We start from the raw sequence: 18,097 nt of genomic DNA, 5'->3' as shown, positions 1-18,097 counted from the left end.
AGTTCGCATTTTCACCCGTCCTTTAGGCTTAATTGAAGTCCGATTTCGTGCAATTTCGTGAATTTTGTGTATTTGATGTGTGTATGTGACGAAAAAGTTATGACGAATGTTTTCCTAAGGCTTGGAGTCCTATTGGGAACTTTTTCCCTGAGTCTTCGCAAAACAACCCATAACCACTCGTCTATAAGACGATGGTCTTGTGCCATAAATGCAGGACATCAAAGAAAAATAGAAAGTGGTTAGAATTTCTAAAAGGGTGAGTCTCAATTCTAGTTTTCTAGGACGGTCAATAGGAACTCCTATAGCTAGATCCTAGGCTCCTAAGGAGGAGAAGAGAAGACCTCACAAAAATGAGGTCAACATCCACCTATGCTGCTCTTATTAGCCTGTTCCATGGCATTATGATCTTCAACCAACTGCATTGAAATCATGTCACAGCGACCAAAGTGTTGCACGTATGTTGAACTTAAGACCCTTCATGAAGTTCTCCAATATTGTTTAAGAAATCCTCTCAGCCATCCCAGCAAGAGCTTAAATCTTTTTCTATACACCGTGACAGTCCCTTGCTAAGTCAATGCAAACTATTCCTCGTGTATGTCTCCTTCTCGAGTGGCTCAGAAACATTCAAACACACAATCCTTAAATTCTTTCCACGAGTAGATCAGCTATCTAGCCTCCCTCCATTGAAGCATGCTAGGGTTTTCCCCTCCAAACATAATCCGTCGTCATGAGCTTCTCCTCCCCATTTAGCCTATTCACAGAAAAAAATAGTTTCATCCGATCCACTCATCCATGTACATATTTCCACTCAAAGTCTGACGTCTTCAACTTCCTAGGCCAAGCTTCTCCACCCCAACTTCTACTCTCTCAATGATTTTCCCCCATGTATCAAGGGTAAGCCTCCCTCTTTCGATCATAGTCATAACCCATCCCAACTTCTCTCCTTTCTTCTTTGCAATCATGCATACCACTTGCATAACATCTTCTCTATGTTTCGGCCCAATCGCCTCAATCAGAAATATCTAATGGACCCCCCCCTCAAGATCCACTCATCCATGTACATATTTCCACTCAAAGTCTGACATCTTCAACTTCCTAGCCCAAGCTTCTCCACCCAACTTCTACTCTCTCGATTATTTGTCCTCATGTATCAAGGGTAAACCTCCCTCCTTCGATCATAATCATACCTCATCCCAACTTCGCTCCTTTCTTCTCCTTTCTTCTTTGCAATCATTTGCAATCATGCATACCACTTGCATAACATCTTCTCCATGTTTCGGCCCAACCGCCTCAATCAGAAATATCTAATGGGCTCTCAAACTTACTGTCATTGTCTTCATTGATCCTTGAGTAGACTCTCAAACTTACTGGAAGGAATTGATGATATTGTCTCGACATTTAGCGACCTTAAAACCAGCAGCACATACCCTAATTTCAGCTTGATCCTCATGACCAACTTCCTTTTCTTTTTATTAGAACTAATGATAAAATTAACATATTCATCCCTTCCAACAACAAACAATTTCAAGAAATTGGCAACTCGCTCAATCCTAGATGTCAAGAACTCATTTGGCATAGTTTTCATATCACTAAGAACTTTCTTTGTCATTTCTATAAGTAAAAAATCAAAATAACATGGGATCACAGCTATGCCAACATCAGTCGTACCTCCCGTCTTTTTTAGAACATTTTCTTGCAATAGATATTGCAAACTGTGGTTAAATTTAGATCAAAAACCAATTTCAAAGAAGAAAAAGCCCGAGAAAGATTTCTACTTAATCCGAATAACTTTCATTCCAAGGCTTTAATGAGAGTGGGGGAGAGTATCACACCAATTTTCATTTTAGATATGAAGTAATTATGAAGGTTTAGAAGCATCAATTGACATTGACATCCATTATCGTACTTTACAGATGCCATTGGACCAATAAAACCTTAAGTGTATCAACTCACATCGAACTGATGTCTGTCAAAGTCCGAAATTTGGGGAGTCATCACACCAATTCTCATTTACCAGCAACTGGCATTGGATGTCTGCCAGCCAAGTCGCTCAGTCTCCTTTGCAAGGAAAATAACCGAGTTTGTTGCTTACCAATGCATATTGTCACCCTTGATCGATATTGGATGTTTGCTAAATAATGCCGCCTAATGTCCAAAATCAATAGATGTTAACTGGTAATCAAGGCTGACATTCCTTGCCAATCATCACACGATAAGAACTATATTCATCAGCTGTTATCTAGTTCCCCCTCTATGTGAAGAACCAAATTAATTGCCTTTTAAAGTCAGCCATCTCTCTTCATTAACATCAGATGTTTATCAACCAAAATCACCCAACATTCATAGTAGTCCAATGTCCGTTGACATTCACCTCTCAATATTTGTCAATGTCCAAACCTCAACAATCATCGCCATTGAAGGGCATTAACGACGAATAATGTGTATAAAATGTTCATAATATTTCTATATTATTTTCATATTATTTTTCCTTTTATGTTTTTATATTATACTTGTAGATGTATATGTAGTTTACAAGTGCTTAGCAAGTTGGGGAGCAAGAGGATCAAAGGAGTTGAATTGGAGTGCCTAGGATTGACCAGTAATCAGATCCAAGCATCATTCATGGGTGACTAGGCGCCCGAATCCAGAGAACAAGACATTAGTTTTGGGTGCCCAAGCATCTGTATGCACAAGAATACGGTTCAAACATCTCAATTCACATCGTTTCAAGCTAGAAAGGATAAATTGGAATAGAGCGAAGAATTCCACACTCTCGCCATAGCTCTTGCCATCACTCTCTAGTGAGTCCAAAGCTTGTAAGAGATAGGATTTCGTGAGGATTTGAGAGAGAGTTGCGAGGGTTCTCTTGTAATTTGTGTTGTATGTGGTTCTACTCTTGTTGAGAAGAAAGGAAGATCAAACTCTTGTATTTACTTTGCTTTGACGAAAAAAATGTTTACTTAGTTGTTTCAAGGCATAAGTAGTGGGTATATTTCTTTTTCTCATTTGAATTAGTAATATAGAAATTTTGTGTTTAACTATGATGTTGTGATTAAACTAAAATTACATGGTGGTGATCTCTTAACCTTCTACTCTTCATTGACACTCAATCTGGTTAGTTGTTGTGTTAATATGTGTTGTCATCTAGTTGTACGAGGGTTGGCTAGTGGAACAAATAAGCTAACTCATGCTAACTTTGGAAATAGGGATATTGCTTCTAGGTTAGTGCAATTATGGATGGAAGCACAAAATCCTAGGAAAATCACTTGATTTAGGTAATTAAACCAAATTAATTTCCAAACCTTCTTAAATGTCCAGAAGGAGATAATAAGGAGATCAGTTCCTGATTGTCGCCCCTAATTTTAGCACATGGTTAAAACTAGATTTCTATGATCCAATTTAGGAGAGAATCATTCAATTGATAGAAAACCTCACCGTTCTTATTTAGAGAAATCTAGTTGAAAGATTTGAAGTTTAGACTTGAAATTTATGTCGTATTTTTACCTTATTTATTTGTTATTTTCTGTGCTAAAAATCCAAAAAAGAGCCTTGTTTTGTGCTTCTTGTTTTTGTTATTTTACTAGTATTCCTGTTTTACTGCAATTCCATGATTGTGAATTTCAACAAGTGCAGCTGCTAAGCTTTATATTATGAGTACTATAATAACCTAATAAAATAAAAATAAAACAACGTATCATTTGAAAGAGAGACAACCATAACTAAAAATTAAAACGAGTATTCTCACATCTGTATTTTGAATTGAATCAGAGGGGAGAAAGCCAGAAACGGGAGAGAAAAAAAAAGAGGAAGATAGCTTGTGTGCAACCCTAATTGACGCCCTATGCACGTTGCTACGGTGCAAGCGATGTCATGTAAAGAGATCAAAGGTGAACCTGCACGCGTGATCGTCGAGCAACTCCGGTGTGAAATAAAGAAGAAGACTTGAACCCTAGCAGAGAAAGAAGAACTCCTGTACCTACGGTAGGTGTCCTTACGTGCAGAGGAGGAAGGAGGATGACGTGCACACGCGTGGTGGTGGATTGAACCGCGACCGAACAGGAGAGCTATTCATGTGCCCTAACAACGCGGAAGAAGGAAGAAGATAGGGTGTTGTTTGTAGGGAGTTCAACCGAGCCTCAATTGCTCGGTTCAAACAGCTTAGAGCAAGCAGAATTTTAAGGAAAATAAATAAAATGTTGATTTAATTTAAGCTATTAGTTGTAACCGATTGAGATTAAATTTCAGAATGTCTACAGTAAAAATGAAATAAATTCTTGTTTATATTTGCTTAGAGTAATTTTGGAGAAGGCTAGAAAGAATTTCAGGTATGAAGCTTAATTTAAATATTTAAGTTCTTGGAGTTGACATTGATATGGCCAATGATTCCATTCACGAGGAAGTGGAGAAAATCATCGTGGCATTGCCTGATGGTCGTGTCTTCCTTCTCGAGAATGTGAGATTCTATAAGTAAAAAGAGAAGAATGATCCAGAGTTTGTAAAGAAACTTGATTCTCTTGTTGATTTCTATGTTACTGATGCCTTTGAAACTGCTCACAGAGCTCATGCTTCAACAGAGAGTGATACAAAGTACTTGACACCTATTGTTGTTGCTAGTTCCATATGCAGAAGAAACTTGACCACCATATCGGGGTTGTTGCTAATCCGAAGCGGCCATTTGTTGTCATTGTTAGTGGTTCAAAGTTTTCAATAAAGATTGGGGTGATGGAGTCACTGTTAGATAAAGTTGATATCTTTCTCCTTGGAGGAGGAATGATTTTTACATTCTATAAAGCACAAGGACATAGTGTTTGTTCCTTTCTTGTTTAGGAAGATAAATTTCGGCTAGCAATAGCTCTTACTAAGAAGGCAAAGCTAAAAGGAATGAAACCCATGTAACCCACTGATGTCATTGTGACAGAAAAGTTTGCAGTTGATGCCGACAACAACATTATGCCAGCATCTGCCATCCCTAATGGCTGGATGGGGCTTGACATTGGACCAGATTCCATTAAGACATTCAACCAACTCTTGACAGGGCTAACACCATTATCTGGAATGAGCCCATGGGTATCGTTGAGTTTGAGAAGTTCGCTTTTGAAACAGATGCCACTGCCTATAAATTAGTCAAGCTTAGTGCAAAAATGGGGCTTGCATTAAGATGAGCCACATCTCAACAGGCGGTGGTGCGAGCTTGGAACCCCAGGAAGGAAATCACCGCCAGGTGTTCTTTCTTTTTTTTCCTGTAGCAGGGCCTCCTCTGGAGCCCTCCTTCGAAGCTTTTTCATGCAACAAAACCTTCTTCGAAACTTTGTCCTGCTGCAACCCTAGCTCCAGAGTATTTCCCTACAGCCAAGTATTCCCCTACAGCAAGCCCTCCTTCGGAGGTTTTTCCTGCAGTAAGTCCTCCTCTAGAGGTTTTTCTGTAGCAATCCATCCTCCATAGTTTTTCCCTTCAACAAGCCTTCTTCCAACGTTTTTTCATGCAGTAGACCCTCCTCCAGAGCCTTTTCTTGTAACAAACCCTCTAAAGTTTTTCCCTAGCAATCCATGCCCGATAGCTTTTCCTATAGATTCTCTACTTTCCTGCAAACTTTCTTGCTGCATTGTTTATTATAGCATTTTTTCCTTACACCGTAGAAACTGCAGTCAGAAACTGCAGTCAAATCAGATTCGTATGATGCGGCCCAACAGAAGATGTATAGGTGCAACTAATGGAAAAAGGGGCCTAATCCAATTGAGTTTCCTACTACCCGCCATTTGAGCTATATTAGGACTCCAATCAACCCATAGAGGAAGATGATAAATATGATGAAGGGTATGAGTGATTTTATTGTTCTTTTTGACGTTGTAGTATGACTCCTGGTGTTGTTTTGATGTTATTGAACTAATAACTTGGATGATATTTATGTTGTTGATGTATCATGTGTGGTTACTATTTTGTGGATGTTTATGTACTGTTATGTGTATGTGAAATGATGGATTACACTCCTGTTATATTTCTCTTTAATTCAGCAGTTGTGAGATATGCAACTTTCATGATTCATTTTATTTGGGTATTAACACTTTTTATGTTATGTAGTTCATACCTTACAGTTCTCATCTACACATGTTATATCGTACTATACTTCTTAGACTTGCATCTTTCATATATATCTAGCATGCATGCATAGTTAAGAAAACAATTTTTTTTTTGTTGTGGTGGGAGGGGGAGAGTAATATTCCTTTTATGTTAAAACAAAAGTCTAATTTTAGAATTTATATAACTAACACAGGTAGACACATTTAAGAATAAAAGAGAACTTTAATAATAAGTAAAGAAGTTAAATTAAAGTGAATTGGATTTTCAGAAGGGTGTGGGAAAGTTTAGTGACTCACTAATACTTGATTTAGAACTATAGTAATACCTAATATATATAAACATTCATAAATTCTTATCGGAGCAATGAATTTTTATAAAATTAACACCTCAACAGTATAAAATTTTGTCACTATTAACTTAAAAGATTATATTCTTAATCAATATTTTTTGAACTACAATTTTTTTAGAAAAATTAGAATAAAAAAAAATTAAGTAAGAATAAATATTGATATCTAAAATCATTAAAAAAATGAGCTTAACTAGATACAATAATCATTTATGAAAGACAAAAAAAAAATCAAAAGAAAAATAAAAACAACTCATGCTTGCGAATAAAAAATTTAAGAACCTATGAGGAGAAGCTTGAAGTTAAACTCAAATTAAAAATTTATACTGACAAACATTTCTAATAAGTCAAATGATAAAATACTTAACTAATTTTTTCTTGAAATTATGTATTTAGAGAGATAATAACAGAATTAACATTATTTAAGTGTGTCGCCAACTAAATTTTATGTACAGAGTATCAATTTCATGTTAGTTAGGCCTCACATAAGTGATTTAAGAAGGGTTATATAGTTATAGTAATAGTACGAGTTAAATTGAGATATTAGAAGGTTGTTATGAATATTTTATCTAAAAGAGAGCCCTATGCGCATTGAGTTAGGTATTTACTTCATTATTAAAGTACGTTGCAATCCTTAATCACAATCTACACTAATTTTTCAAACTTCTAACTTTAGATTTTAAATTACTTGACAGCAAGCAATGCTTAAGTTTGGATATTTGATATTTATCAAATATGTGCGATATTTCTATATTATTTTTATATTAATTGTGTCATTTTTATACATTTTTAAGATATTATGGTTATATATGCTTTGTACATGTGATTAACAACTTGGGGAACAAGGGAAGCAGAGCTCAATTGGAGTGTCGAGGGTTGAACAGGCACCCATGTGCCACTCATGGGCGCCTGTATGTGTTGTTTACGATTCAGATGCCTCAATTTGTTTCGTTTCAAATCGAAATGAATAAATTGGAATAGAGAAGAAGTTCACACTCACGACATTGCTCTCGTCAGTGCGTCTCCACTTTGTCCAAATTCTATAAAAGTGAGAGGGTTTCGTGAACCGAAATGAATAAATTGGAATAGAGAAGTTCACACTCACGACATTGCTCTCGTCAGTGTGTCTCCACTGTGTCCAAATTCTATAAAAGTGAGAGGGTTTCGTGAAAATTTGAGAGAGATACGACTTCTCTTGTAATTCTTATTGTATGTGGTTCTACTCTTGTAGAGAAGAAAGGAAGACTAGTGAAAGCATAAATTGAGTATTCTATCATCTCTATAATTTCTAAACTCTTGTATTTACTTTACTTTGATGACTTAAATGTTTCTTTTATTATTTCAAGGCATGAGTAACGAGTAGATTTCATTTTCTCCTTTGAATTGGTGATTTAGAAATCTTGTGTTTAACTTTAATATTGTGATTAAACTGAAATTATGTAGTGGTTATGCTTTAACCTTTTTCTCTTCATTGACTCTCAATCTAGATAATTGATGTGTTAAGATATGTTGTTATTTAGTTGTGTAGGAATAGGCTAGTGGAACAAATAGATTAACTCACACAAACTTGGGAGAATATGGATTTTGATTAAGGAAATAACAAAATCCTGAAAAAATCACTTGATTTAGAAAAGTAAACCTATTTGATTTCTAAACGTTATTAGATTCCTGGGAGGGAATAAGGATTTTAAGATAAATGTGGTTAGAGGAGCTGATTGAAGAAACCTCTACTAAAGTTAAAATAGTAAAAATAGACTTATAGATGGTTTAGACAAATATAATGAAGGCTACAAGATGCACAAAAATGATGTGTAAAGAAAATTAATTTTAAATGATGAAAAATTAAAAGAGAGAACTTGTATGGGAGTTTTAAAAAAAGGACTTCTAAAAGTTCGAACATCTCATATAACAGTCATGAGGAAGAAGGGTGAATGAAGATTTGTAAAATTACTGAGATAAAGCTAATAAATATGAAAAATCATTATAATGTTGATTATTTAAGGCAAATGTACCTATCAAGATAAACTGCACTAGTATTCCAAAGAATAGTTTTGCAGTTGTACCAAAAGAAAAAAATATAATGGACAATAGAGAATGCAAAATTAATAAACATATAGAAATTAAGAAATAAATTAAATACAGGAAATAGAAGGTGGCTTCAAAAGATATTTGTAAAACTAAAGCATTTAAAAAACTTCAAATTTGAGGAAAGTGAATTTCATATGAACGAGGACAACTTTCCACATATATTAGGGCAAAACAAAATATGTCATTTCAAGAACCCAAACGACAGACTCAAATGCATAAAAAATAAGCCCATAAAATTTGAGAGGCGGGCGGTCTCTCCCAAATCCTATAACCCTCAAACTCAAGATAACAATTTCATCATAGCTCTAACTCAAAACATATTAGCTCTATTGATACCCCACAATAATAAATAATACAACAGCAAAAACAACAAGTCTTTATCCCACTAAGTGAGGTCGGCTACATGAATCCTTTTTCACCATTGTGTCCTATTAAGTTTCATATTTTCATTTAATTCTAACAAATTAAGATCATTTTACATGAATCCTTTTTCAAAACATATTAGCTCTATTGATACCCCACAATAATAAATAATACAACAGCAAAAACAACAAGTCTTTATCCCACTAAGTGAGGTCGGCTACATGAATCCTTTTTCACCATTGTGTCCTATTAAGTTTCATATTTTCATTTAATTCTAACAAATTAAGATCATTTTTTATACAATATGTCCAACTCTTTCTAGGTCTACCTGTGTCTTTCTTAACATAAGTTAAATCTAAAATATCTACTCCCTTTTTCAAAACATATTAGCTCTATTGATACCTCACAATAATAAATAATACAACAACAAAAACAAGTTTTTATCCCACTAAGTGAGGTTGGCTACATGAATCCTTTTTTTCACCATTGTGTCCAATTAAGTTTCATATTTTCATTTAATTCTAACAAATTAAGATCATTTTTTATACAATATGTCCAACTCTTTCTAGGTCTACCTGTGTCTTTCTTAACATAAGTTAAATCTAAAATATCTACTCTTCTAACAGAATCATCAGATGGTAGACGTTTAATGCAATCAAACCATCTAAGGCGACTCTCTCTAATTTTGCCCACCACTGAAGCTATACCAACCCTATCACTGATATATTCATTTTGCATTTTGTCTCTAAGTGTAAAGCTACTCATCCACCAAATCATTTTCATCTCGATAACCCTTAACTTAATTTTATGTTTCTCTTTTAATGGCCACATTTAGCGCCATAGAGCACTGTCATCACCATCTTATAAAATTTTCCTTTCAGTCCAAGCGGTTCTTTTCTAACACACAATAGGCCTGAAGCATTCCTCCACTTCAACCAATCAGCTTAAATTCTACTAATAAATCCCCATCTTATATCACCATCACTTTGAACAAGAGACGACAGAAATTTAAATCGTTCACCTAAAGCATTCAGACCTTTTAATAATTTGATCAACTCTGTCACTAGAGTTTCTACTACTAAAATTATATTCCATGTATTCAGTTTTAGTTATACTCAAACGAAGGTCTTTAGACTCCAGTGCAGAACTCCATAATTTATGTTTTTCCTTAGCTCTTTCTGTAGTTTTATCCACAAGAAGAATATCATCAGCAAAAAACATACACCAAGGCACATCCTCCTGTAAATGTCTAGTAAGAGCATCCATAATTAAAACAGAAAGATAAGGGCTTAAAGTCGTTCCTTGAGGTAATCAAACTAAAATAGGAAAATATTTGGTCAATCGTGCAGAACTCCATAATTTATGTTTTTCCTTAGCTCTTTCTGTAGTTTTATCCACAAGAAGAATATCATCAGCAAAAAACATACACCAAGGCACATCCTCCTGTAAATGTCTAGTAAGAGCATCCATAATTAAAGCAAACATCTATGGTCTTAAAGCCAACCCCTGATGTAATCCAACAAAAAATTTCTTGATGACACATCAATTGTTTATACAATAAAGAGTACTAATACTTTGTGACTTTTCAAAATTCAATTATTCCATTACATAAAACAAAGAAGAATCCTCTAGAACTCTCCAAATGATATTCCTTGGAACCTTATAATAAGCTTTTCTAAATCAATAAAAATCACATGTAAATCCTCCTTAGTTTCTTGTATTTCTCCATCAAACCTGACAATAAATGTATAACTTATATAGTAGACATGTCCAACATAAATTTAAATTGATTTGAGAAATTTTTGTAATCGATCTTAACTTATGTTCAATTACCCTCTCCCATAATTTTAAAGTATGGCACAACTTAATTCCTCTATAAGTTGCACAATCTTGTGCATCCCATTTATTCTTAAAAATGGGAACCAAAATACTCTTCCTCCACTTGGGAATCTTTTTAGTTTTTAAATTGATATTAAAGAGTTTAATGGCCTAGAAACTCCAGAAATCTCCTAAATATACTTAGTGGGTTGTCATCATGTCCTACTGATTTTCCACCCTTGATTTTCTTTAATGCCTCCTCAACTTCTTTTTTACTAATACGACTTCATTTTATTATTATTAATAATATTAAGATCACTAAAGTCAATCGTATTTTCAGCAACTTCATTGAAAAGTTTATCAAAATAACTCACCCACCTATGTTGTATGTCTTTTTCTAAAAAAAAACGTTTTTTATTTTCATATTTAATACACTTTACTTGACTTAAATTTTTATTTTCTCTTTTCTTTGTTTGGTTAGTTTATACATACAATTTTCACTCACTTTAATATCTAATTTAGTATAAAAATCACTGAAAGCAGAATTTTTAGCATCACAGATTATTTTCTTAGACTCCCTTCGGAACATTTTATGTTTTTCTCAGTTCTATAGGATTTTACATTTACACCAATTTTAATTACATAATTTCTTATATTTCATCTTTTATTGCACATTAATATTTCACCGCTAACAATTTTTATTTTTAGAAATTTTTCTTTTGATTCTCCAAGTACATATTTTCTCACTTTTTTAATAGTGTTTGTTATTTTATCACAAATAGAATTTGCTTCTTCGTGAACATCACAAATCTTGAAATGTAAAAGTTTACTCATAAAAATAATTTTATTTATTTTTTAGGCACCCCATCAAATTCTATGACAATGATTCTTATTATTATTTATTTTACAACTCTTCATCTTAAAATCCATATTTATCTTTTAGGCACCCCATCAAATTCTATGACAATGATTCTTATTATTATTTATTTTACAACTCTTCATCTTAAAATCCAAAGTTAATAATCGATGTTGCGTACTTAAATTCTCACTATATTTTACAACTCTTCATCTTAAAATCCAGAGTTAATAATCGATGTTGCGTACTTAAATTCTCACTTAGAATGACCTTATAATCTTTACATTCTCAAAGATTTATTCACATAAAAAAATCAATTTGTGTTTTATTAAATTCATTCTTATAAGTAAAAATATATTCATATCTTTTTTTTGAATAAAGTATTAGAAATGATAAAATCATAGGCTAATCACTAAACTGCACTTTTAGCCTTACACCTAAAACAAGTATTTAAATTATTTGGTGAGCTCGACGTCGATGTAAAATTAATTCCCTCCCCAAAAAACTCCTCGTTCGCAATTTGAGAAAAAAATAAACTATTGTACGAAGACTTTTAGCTCCTCTCACATGACATCCTCATATGAAAATCCTGTGTTTAATAAAAATTTATACTGACACTCATGAGTTCGAAATGCAGTCTTGTGCACATCTTTCGACAGCATTCGAACCCGTTGAAACCCTCACTTCAAGTCAACCTTGGAGGACACTGCAGCACCCACACAACTCGTCCAGTAGTTCATCGATCACAAGAATGAAAATTTTTCCAGGTACAATTCCCTTATTTACAGTCTGATAATCCACACAGAAGCACCAACTCTCATCCTTCTTCACTAATGACTGAGCTAGAGAAAGAGCTCTCACTAGGCTATATGATCCCAGCCTCTAACATCCCATTGGCTTCCCATCTAGCTCAAATCGTAACTTGTATCTCAACTATTTCGACGAGCGAAGAAGATGTGATCCTATAAGCTTTTGAGAGAAATCACCATGATCGATAATGATGGCGACCTGTGATCTCATCTTTTGATTCATTATTTCTCAAGATAGATGCTCTGATACTAATTTAATATGAACTAAAATAAATTTTCATAAAAATTAGGGTAAAACAAATATTGTATTTCAAGAAATCAAACAATACACTTAAATGCATAAAAGATGAGCACCTACAAGAGATTGGCAATCTCTTCCAAACCCTAACCCTAAAGCCTACAATTCGAGAGTAGATAATCTCTCCCAAACCTAATCTTAAGACTCAACATAACAATCTCATCATAGCCCTAACTCTAAATATATTGACCCTATTTATACCCCACAATAATAAATAATAATTACCCTTTTAGCCTTGCACTTAAAATAAGTCTTCAAATTATTTGGTGGCTCGTGATCAGTGTGACAATTTTCCACATTTAAGTTAACAAACATATTGCCATATGGCTATGTAAGAGAAATTTAAATACTTTTAGTTCACACTTCAAACAAAGTTAAATGAAATTTCCAAATTTCAATGTATGCCTTCTATGCGAACTTTAGAGGGCAGTGTGGACAACAAAATGGAAATTTGCTTCAGCGCTACTATATATTAACCTCTCAACAATGAAAAAAAGAAATCACATGGAACTAACTAACTTACAAAGTTGCTTGTATTTTTACCTGTGAAAATCAAGATAACATCTAACAATAAAGTTCGAGTTTAGGAGTAAGCTTCACGTGACCAAATAGTAGAGTGTATTTACGAAAAAGAGAAGCCTTAAAATCTAATGACAAAAAAAAAAATAAAAAAGGTATCTGTGAAATGATACAGAATAATGTAAAACTCGTAGAAACTACACACTCCAAGATGAATGGAAAGCAAATTTACCTGTGAGAAGCAACAAATAATACTCCTCTCTCTGAGCCAAATAGGAAATTGTTTGCACTACTTTCTCCAAGCACTCTTTGCTCTAAGAAACAAACGAATCAAGAAATTAAGCATTAAATTTTTAGTTGATTGTTATAAAAAATGTCATAAAATAATTTGTTTAAAAGTGATCTATACTTGGATCATGGCCAGTACTGTTTGGTGGAAGAAAAAATAGAGGACCAACACAAATCATCAATAACTTCATGGATCGCAAATAAGCAAACCACTTACCCTCAAACAATTTCAACAATATTGTCAAAACATGTTTAATCTACTGATACCATCCAGATGAGGAATGGTGAAATCTTACGCTGCTAGTAACTCAGATAAAATGTTGATGTATTCAAATTACAATTAATGTACATACCAAGTAAGGAGGGTCCGCAACAATAATTTTGTAGGCTCGTCCCAATTCTAACGGCAATTCTTCAGGAAGGTTGTAGTCATAGAATATATAATCACTACCATATTGTTCAAATCGCCTGTCATACTCTAGTAATTGTACTGAAATATTGGGATCAATTTTCTGCATTTTTGAAAGTTTACAATCATCATCAAGTTTACAGAGAAAGAACAGAATATAACAATAACAGATATTTGATAGGCTCTAAGTTTCTTCCAAATATTGTTTACTTTGTGAGTATAACCAGATTTAATAAAAATGCACACACAGAATCTTCATTAAAATTCAGCCCAGTAGTTTCACAGAAAGCACTTCGTACAGCAGCAGATAATAACATCTTTGAGCATAGTAGCAGATAATAACATCTTTGTGCATAGTAGAAGATAATAACAACTTTGAGCATAGTAGCAATCTTCCAACGAGCATAGCCTATCCAATGAAGTCATTATCTAGTCCAGGTAACGTTGTTATTTTATGTACAAAGAACATGAAGAAAATAACTTGTGAGTAGAAAGTGGAGTATCAGATGTCAAGATAGCATCAGGTTCTAAGATTAAATAAGTGCTAAGTTTCTTAAAAAGGGCAGGAGCGAGAATTGTGGACTGATTTTAAATAAAACTAATAATTCTTGGCTGAAAGCTTAATAATTTAAGGAACATGCAGAAGGAAAAAAATAAAGCAAGATGCAAAGCTGCACAGAAGAGAGTTGGGAGGTCAATAAAAAATGCATGGCTACGCAACATACTCCCCAATCAAAAAATGCAAATTACAGTTCTGAATAACTAGGTAATCAAAAAATCATAACATGGAAACAGAAACATAGAAGGTACAACAAGTGAAGGGAATATAAGGGAGGATGACATGCATTTACACTCCGAAATTTTAACTTTACAAGCATTCGGGTCAGAAAAAACCCATAAATGGTTCCTTAAATTTCATTTCTCTTTGCACATAGGTCCTCCTGGGGGAGTGGCAAGGAGTGAGGATTATTGTCTACCAAAAATCCTTTAACTGTGTCATTGTCAGTATCAAGTAGCTGTGTTGAGTGCAGATCCATTGTCTCGTGTGCTCTTGGCATGGCATTGAAATTCCATGAAAGCAAACAAAACATTCGCAAAAGACCAAGCACTGGTAGACACCACTTGGAACACTAATAAGAATTCAAGAAGCTTGTCATTGAGCTGTGTGAAGTTAGTGCTACTATTATTTTATGTGAAAGATTACAGTGAGCAGTGCCTTCTTTACTTCAAGTGAATTATCACTTCCATTATCTAGAATAGTGTATTTTTCACTAGGAAGAAGTAACGAGGACATAAATTCTCAACTTTTGTTTCGTCGTGGATATTAAAGTTCCTTCTAGAGCTATAGATTTCACTAAGATTTAAGATAGTCAATGTAACTAAATTTGTTAGTCAGTTAGTAGTAGTTCATTATGTTTCATATCAACAAAGATAGAAATTTTGACTACAAGTCAATTTTATGGTATGCATATAATTCCACTTTAGATGTAAAAAATCTTTTCATCTATTTTAAGATTTGATTATTAATCAGCTATGTAGCACTGACACTTCTAAAAATGTCTCGTACACGTGTCAGACACGTATCAAACACCGATGCCTGTACGACACACCCCATCACTTCCCTGACACTACAAAATTTATATCTGAATTTTTTTCAGGTCTGTGCACGTCCGGTTCACACCTCAACACTGCATTGGACATAGAACTTAACACAATTTTGAGAAAATGAGATATGAGAATTAGAAAATTATAAATATGTGTATAGCTTTAATTATACCTCGTAGTCAAAACCGCCCCATCTCTCATCATATGAAGCTCCCTCTATCATTCGTCAAAATCAAGCATCAAATGGGCATCAAATATTCATCAAAGCCGAGCATTAATAATTCTCTCTTTATAAGCATATTATTTTTGAAATTTTAGTAAATAAGTTACATTATAAGTAGGATTAATTCTTTTGAAACATATTATCTAATTTTAAAAATTAATTTTCATATGCATGAGGTTTTATAATATAAATTAAATTTATGAAGTTAATTCTTCTATAATTTGTATTATCATGTTTTTAATAAAGAATAATATATATATATATATATAAAGCCCAAGGACTGATATATTAAAGAGAAAGATATAGATAGGTTTAAGCCCAATGACTGATATATTAAAGAGAAAGATATAGATAGGTTTGTATGGGTGGGCCTAAACACCCAAACAAAAAATGTAAATTATGGGTACATATAAAAATAAAAAAAAAACCCAAAAATCATCCTGGCGCTACAAAAAAATGTAAATTATGGGTACATATAGAAATAAAAAAAAAACCCAAAAAACAAATCCTGCGCCGCTCATCCAAAACCCTAAAAATAACAGAAAAAGTATAGGTCATCCCAATCTAGTCTTGTCTCTGACTCTATTTCTCGATAGGGATTCAGCTAGCAGATTGGTAAGGTGCTGATCATTACCCGTAGTAACCAAAGTATCATCCATAAGACTCCTGCGCTCTAGTAGATCTTCATTCTTCTTCTTCATTCCTCTTCTTCCCCCTGGAAGTGCAAACCTGTCATTTCTCCTCCGAAGAATCAGCCAGATGGGGTAGATCTGAAGCAGAAGGAATACCAACAATAGTACCCACAATAGGTTCTAGAATATGTGAAGCATGAGTTGCCTCTACACCGGATACTTCTTGAAGAAGTGGAGCTACGATGCTTTCCTGATTATCAGTCTGAGCACTATCATTTATAGATAATACTCCATCAGTATTGTTTTCTATGGAGTTTGTAGGTGTCCATTCTTCTTCCCCCTGGAAGTGCAAACCTGTCATTTCTCCTCCGAAGAATCAGCCAGATGGGGTAGATCTGAAGCAGAAGGAATACCAACAATAGTACCCACAATAGGTTCTAGAATATGTGAAGCATGAGTTGCCTCTACACCGGATACTCAGGTGGAATTAAAATGTCCATAGCAGTAGGGTTAGACCCATCCTTATTCACTTGAACCTTAGATTTCAAAATAAGATGAAGCTTGTGTCATTTAGCAAGTATATGACCAAGCATCTTACAGTGGGTACAATATGGGGGTTTCTGCTCCATGACAATTTGTTGTTCATTAAGATTTGTTGTCAATAACCATTATGGGTTATGTCCAGCTGGCTTCAGTAACATCAGGTAAAGTAATATCCCTTTCCACAAGTATTTTGGCCACCGAGGGATGTCTAGTTATATTGAAGGTGGGTAGATCTAGCTTCATACGATTCTTAAGTATGGCCCCAATAGAGTAGAAAACCTGGTGATTAAAAAAATGCAGCTTGAAACCAGGTAAACTAAATCATACTGGTATAGTGAGAGTTTCGTGCTTTGGGTCAAAATTAGGAGACCACTTAAGTAAATTCATTGATTTGCCTTCGAAATTAAGATATTTCTTGGAGAAAATTATGGTGTAGTCTTCAGCCACCGTTAGTTGGATCAACACACGTCTCTCATCCATGAGTGTCACTTTTCACTTGCCTACTAGCTTCAGATCATCAACACTATTTCTGATAACATCTATAGGAGGGTGTCCCCACTGAAACTTGTCAATAAGAGCAAACTTGAATTTTTCTGTCATCATGGTAGAAATTTATGATTCAAAGGAAAAAAAATTACTTCTTTTCCTGCCTTCCTATTTCCCTTCTTAATAAAAGGACAATCATCTGTACCCTCACGATATTCCTTATAACTTGATGGGAATACCACTGCGAACTCCTCCTGAGAGTTACCCACCAAGCGGGCAAAGGAGACTTTGTCCGGCTCAACTAAAGACGAAGTAAAAGCCATAAGAGGCTATCGGCGTTAAACTGTCTGCTGCGAGGTTGTTGAAAGGCAGAGGGGCTGTCGGGCGCAGAAACAGGAGCAGCGGCGAAACAGAAGAATTGCACGCAGACGACAGCTGTGAGTGACAGAGGCGCGGAAGACGACGACGTCGAGCCTCTGTAAGACGACAACGTCGAGCATAATAGTGTAGCGATAGGGAGTGCGAACGTCGAAACGATAGCGACAGAGGAAGACAACGACGCCAGCAGCGACAGGGAGTGCGAACGTCGACGTCGACTTAGATGCAGATGCCAGACGAAGGAGTGACGGGATCCTCTCCTTCCAGCGAATCAATTGCGACCGAAATCGCCATTGGAAGCAGCTCTCGACCATAGCCGACATCGTGGAAAAATATAAGAATAATAACAATCTCATC

The 18,097-nt window shown here is 34.6% G+C and overlaps 1 protein-coding gene and 1 pseudogene across 1 annotated transcript in view; one reads left to right on the top strand and one right to left on the bottom strand.

Moving 5' to 3' along the window:
• LOC110030487 overlaps positions 1–5,443 on the top strand; it is a 7,053-nt pseudogene extending 1,610 nt beyond the window's left edge.
• The window catches only part of LOC110030488 (protein-lysine N-methyltransferase n6amt2), a 35,527-nt gene that overhangs the window by 13,535 nt on the left and 3,895 nt on the right, over positions 1–18,097 (bottom strand). Inside the window, exons 2-3 of the mRNA XM_020733214.1 lie at positions 13,818–13,976; positions 13,409–13,490 (exon numbers count right to left, since the gene is read on the bottom strand). Of these exons, the coding sequence (XP_020588873.1) occupies positions 13,409–13,490; positions 13,818–13,976 (241 nt within the window). The remainder of the gene's footprint in view (positions 1–13,408; positions 13,491–13,817; positions 13,977–18,097) is intronic.

This window comes from Phalaenopsis equestris, unplaced genomic scaffold, assembly GCF_001263595.1.
Source record: "Phalaenopsis equestris unplaced genomic scaffold, ASM126359v1 Scaffold000726, whole genome shotgun sequence".
NCBI classification, from domain to species: Eukaryota; Viridiplantae; Streptophyta; class Magnoliopsida; order Asparagales; family Orchidaceae; genus Phalaenopsis; species Phalaenopsis equestris.
Note: the sequence above shows the minus strand (reverse complement) of the source record. Positions and strands in the feature narration are given on the sequence as shown.